Below are 4,373 nucleotides of genomic sequence, written 5' to 3'. Positions count from 1 at the left end.
GGACTCCTAAACAGTCATAAAGAATAGATGGAAAAACTACGTAAACAAAGCTAAGCCTATCCATGCAACAACGTCTACTATACTATCGTTATCCGCAACTTTTTTCAAGCCAATGTTACCTCCGGTTATACTTCGAATTTCTTTTCTGGTGCCCACCCAGGGTTACTTAATACCACTCAACAATTCTGTTGACGTCCGGATTGCTGTAGCCTCATCACGAAGCTTTCCACGAAATCGTCTTCCGGGAGGGACGTAAAACGGGGGTCCCGTGCTCGAGGAGGTGCCTCGACCACGTTAAACAGCCTCATTACCCTCACTTTGGGTACCTACTGGCTGCAAAATACACCCGATATTATATGCGATCCTATCCATAGGTATTAAACTGCATAGATAATGCCGCCCCCCTCCCTCACGATCGCCCTGAACTTTTCGTCAGATTCCGGCCCTTATAAATGCGTATTCGACCATATATAGCTCAAACCTGTAAATGTATGATCCCTTCTACGACCATCTCTCCAGTATCCTCATCCTAGAGCACTTAAATATAGCCTCCACTCGTTACGAGCAGTCCGGAAAAAATGATGATCCGTTTGATGATCCGTTTCGGCGGCCATTGCTGCAGTACACCATGCCGCTCGCCGCGCGGCGCTTGTCTCCCAATGACGTCACGGCCCGTTCGAATTCGCCCCAGCGGCTGATGATCGGCGGACCTCAAAAATCGTGCTTTTTGAAAAGCTGTGCAAACTTTATTTCTCAGTCATAGTGATTCAAAATTTCTTCATGATGTCAGAATGTATGTATACTTTCTGTGTTTGTGTGTGGTTTTGTGTTTAAGTTCATAATCTTTCGGCCCCCCTTTAATTTGTCAATGAAAGGTCATTGGTTAAAGTTGTGACTTTCTTTTGATGTTGTGCCTCCATGATTTTGACATAAGTTGGAGACATACCATTTATATCATACCTGTGACGCGAAAACGTTTGATACAGGTGTTTGTTGTTCCGGACCGTGTGATAACTTTCTGTATCACACAGGCTTCGAAGTTGTATCACATGGGCTTCGAAAATTGGAAGCATGTTCCGTTAACCGGTTCGAAGCATGTTCTGTTAACCGGTTCGAAACCTAGTTCCTTTACCCTGTTCTTTTGTTCGAATGGACGAATAAAGTTGTTGTTGCATTATGCATTAAGGACAGTTTTTTTGCGATAAACATGAGTTTCCTCAGGTTGGAATTGTTAAATGAAATACAACACGGTGTATTCCGTATCACCCTTGGTCCTAGCCCTCCCGCGGGTTGGATCGCCCTCCAGCGAATGCGGTCGGGCGATCCGACCCGCGGTCGGGCTGGTACCTCGGGTGATACAGCACACCCCGTGTTGTATTTTGTATCAGTTGTTCCCTTCGTGAAACGAAGGGTTTGTTTTGAGTGCTGTTTGTGTGTGAGAGGGACGTTTGTCAGCCTGATATCTGGGGAAGGCATGGATGGATTGTTTTGATATTTGGTATGTGGGTAGGGTTAGACATGACGAAGGAATGGTAGGAATTGCGTTACGGCAGGGCGTTCTAGCGGAGTGTTATTGTACTGCAGCAGAACTTCCGGTTTTGATATTTTTTTTCGGGACTTTTTTGGGTGATGATTTTTACGTGGTAGGTAGCTGTGTAAATGAATAGTAAGGTGTGTAAGTTTTGGCCACTTGGGGGTTTTGCTGGGGCGGTGAAAGTCATTCTTGTGTTAGGTTTTGAGAAGGAATAATGCAAGCAGGGGTCGATGGATCGGAATGACTGTAGGTATGCAGATAGCTTACGTAGTGATGTACATAATTGTATGATTGTTATGCAAATTAGGAGGTAATTAGCAGAATGCGATAGGTATGTTTGGAAACCATTGTATGGTGCGTGTCTGTGTACAGAAAAGCTCGCGAACGGCTGGACAGATTGCTCTGATATTTGGTATGTGGGTAGCTCTTGAGAAGGAGAAGAAACGTACGAGGCATTTTTTCGTTTAGTGGCTTTTGACGGTTTTGCCGGCGATGTTTGTAGTTGGAAAATAGGTCCGGCAGTAAACCAGTGTGGCTATATTTGGGTGTAATGGCGTAATGGTTCTATATTTGGGTACTGACGTAATGCTCATGCCCAAGCCGACTGCAATGGTTATATGTTGGTTGTTACGTCATGCAGTTGTGCATGGACCTACCCGACCCCACAGGAAGTGACCACCAAGGTCATAGTTGCGACAGACGTTTGTATCGAAGACTACAAGAAAATGGTTTATAGGGATAGTACATTATACATGATGGGGTGTACATGTATCCCATAAGATTTGATAATCTGTAGACCAAGAATAAGGGTAATGATGATATTGTATACAGGGGCGTATATCATACGTTTTAAAAGGGTCTATACACGTAACAGTTACTACCGGTACAATACATTGCTGGACAAAGTTACGTAAAGTTTATGTACGAAGTGGAGCAGGGTTTTTCACAGTAACTTGTAGTCATTGATATGATTGTTTATAGGGACTGTACATTAGACATATGGGATACACAATGTAGAACGGCTGGACAGATTGCTCTGATATTTGGTATGTGGGTAGTTCTTGAGAAGGAGAAGAAACGTACGAGGCATTTTTTTCGTTTAGTGGCTTTTGACGGTTTTGCAGGGGATGTTTGTAGGTGGAAAATGGGTTTTACGCAATCGTAGGTATTACGCAATCGTGGGTATAACGCAATCGTGCTATATTTAGGTGATATTACGTCATGCCGATGGGCTTCATGCTTACCCCGTCCCAACAGGAAGTGATCCCAAAGGTCATAGTTGCGCAATAGAGAAAATGGTTTATAGGGACAGTACATTATACATGATGGGGTGTGCATGTTCCCCATAAGATTTGATAATCTGTAGACTAAGGGCAATGATGATATTGTATACAGGGGCGTGTATTACACGTTTTAAAAGGGTTGCACATGTAACAGTTACTACCGGTACAATACACTGATGAACAAAGCAGGGTTTGTTTTTTCACAGTAACTTGCAGTCATTGATGAGATTGTTTATAGGGAGTTTACATTAGACATATGGGATACACAATGTAGTGGACTGCATTGTGAAACAAAGAATGTTACGACATCGTCATTGTTGCAACCATTGATACATTTGCTTCCGGCGGTGGATTTGTTATCCTACCTGCTGAAATTGGACAAATTTCTTGTCGGGATAAGCATTTGGTCTCTCTTCCAAGGAAGAAATTATGCATGTTTTATGTTATCCCGGACAGAAAAGGTGTCGCGAGGCGTATAGTCCTATTGACTGACAAGCCCCGTGCGGGCGGATAAAGCGTTCCCGCCACGGCACGGCCATTTGTACTGATATGTGGCGAGAACGTTTGGGCAAGAGACACGGGGTCATGTCAGAATTTCAATGAGTTCCAAGTCGCAAGCCCAAAATGGAAGTTATACTTTTATGTCTTGTTTTCCAAGCGATGTAATGTAGAGTATATAGGTCACAACAAGGACACAAGTGGTAATTAACACAATCACGTCATTTGTACCGACAGGTCGCGAGAACGATTAGGTGAGAGACACGCACGGGGTCATGTCGAAAGTTCCATGAGTCACAAGTCTTGATTTCTCTGCAATTTAATCTAGGGTAGGTCGCAGGTGCTAGTTAGCAGATTCATGCCATTTGTACTGATAGGTTACTAAAACGATTGGGTAAGAGAAAAGGGGTCATCTGAAAAGTTCCATGAGTTCCAAGTCGCAAGCCCAAAATGGAAGTTATACTTTTATGTACCTGAGGAGGAGCATTCCGTGACGACACGAGCCATCACATTTTGGAGGTGTTCGCTGGGGATGTGAAGATCATTTATGTGGATCTCACCAATGACGGCGTTGATGTGGTCAACGTTATTGTTTTATGTGTTATTTTATTGATATTTTGATGCAACAGTCGATTTTAGCCCAGTCAATATAAGTCTTTATCTTCAAAAGACAATGAAAGGTATTTGCTTTGTCCATGGAAATGAATGGACAGGACAGTTTCTGTCATGTGCACAAACAAGAAAGGATGGATGATAGAATACTTTTAAAATACAGCTACTGCCTATATCACTTTTTTCGGCGCACCTTCCTATGTGACGGTCTCCATGCTTTCTCCCAAAAAGCGTAAGCAGGCCTTCTTCATCTCCCGTAAATCGTAGAGACACGGTTTCATTTTACACAGTTTGTAGCCGGCCATAACGTACACATACATTCCATTCCATAGTAAAAACCACAAACCCTTTGTCTTCGCATTATATTCTACAACTTCTCAATGCATTTCACAGATAACATTGACCACCTACTGCCAAGATTTCCAAGTAACTGCCTTTTAGATTCT

General features: G+C 43.1%; 1 protein-coding gene and 1 long non-coding RNA gene across 4 annotated transcripts in view; one reads left to right on the top strand and one right to left on the bottom strand.

Annotated features, from left to right (window-relative positions):
* LOC118422801 overlaps positions 1–640 on the bottom strand; it is a 3,628-nt gene extending 2,988 nt beyond the window's left edge. Inside the window, exon 1 of the long non-coding RNA XR_004831966.1 lies at positions 482–640. This is a non-coding gene — a long non-coding RNA (uncharacterized LOC118422801). The remainder of the gene's footprint in view (positions 1–481) is intronic.
* LOC118422800 (inositol polyphosphate 5-phosphatase OCRL-like) overlaps positions 1–4,373 on the top strand; it is a 55,667-nt gene that overhangs the window by 16,282 nt on the left and 35,012 nt on the right. Inside the window, exon 1 of one of the 3 annotated variants that reach the window (XM_035830574.1) lies at positions 675–793. The exons of the other annotated variants lie outside the window; for them this stretch is intronic. Within the exon in view, the coding sequence (XP_035686467.1) occupies positions 781–793 (13 nt within the window). The 5' untranslated portion in view covers positions 675–780. Of the gene's footprint in view, positions 1–674; positions 794–4,373 lie in introns of those variants that run through there. 3 annotated transcript variants of the gene reach the window in all.

This window comes from Branchiostoma floridae, chromosome 9, assembly GCF_000003815.2.
Source record: "Branchiostoma floridae strain S238N-H82 chromosome 9, Bfl_VNyyK, whole genome shotgun sequence".
Lineage (NCBI taxonomy): Eukaryota > Metazoa > Chordata > Leptocardii > Amphioxiformes > Branchiostomatidae > Branchiostoma > Branchiostoma floridae.
Note: the sequence above shows the minus strand (reverse complement) of the source record. Positions and strands in the feature narration are given on the sequence as shown.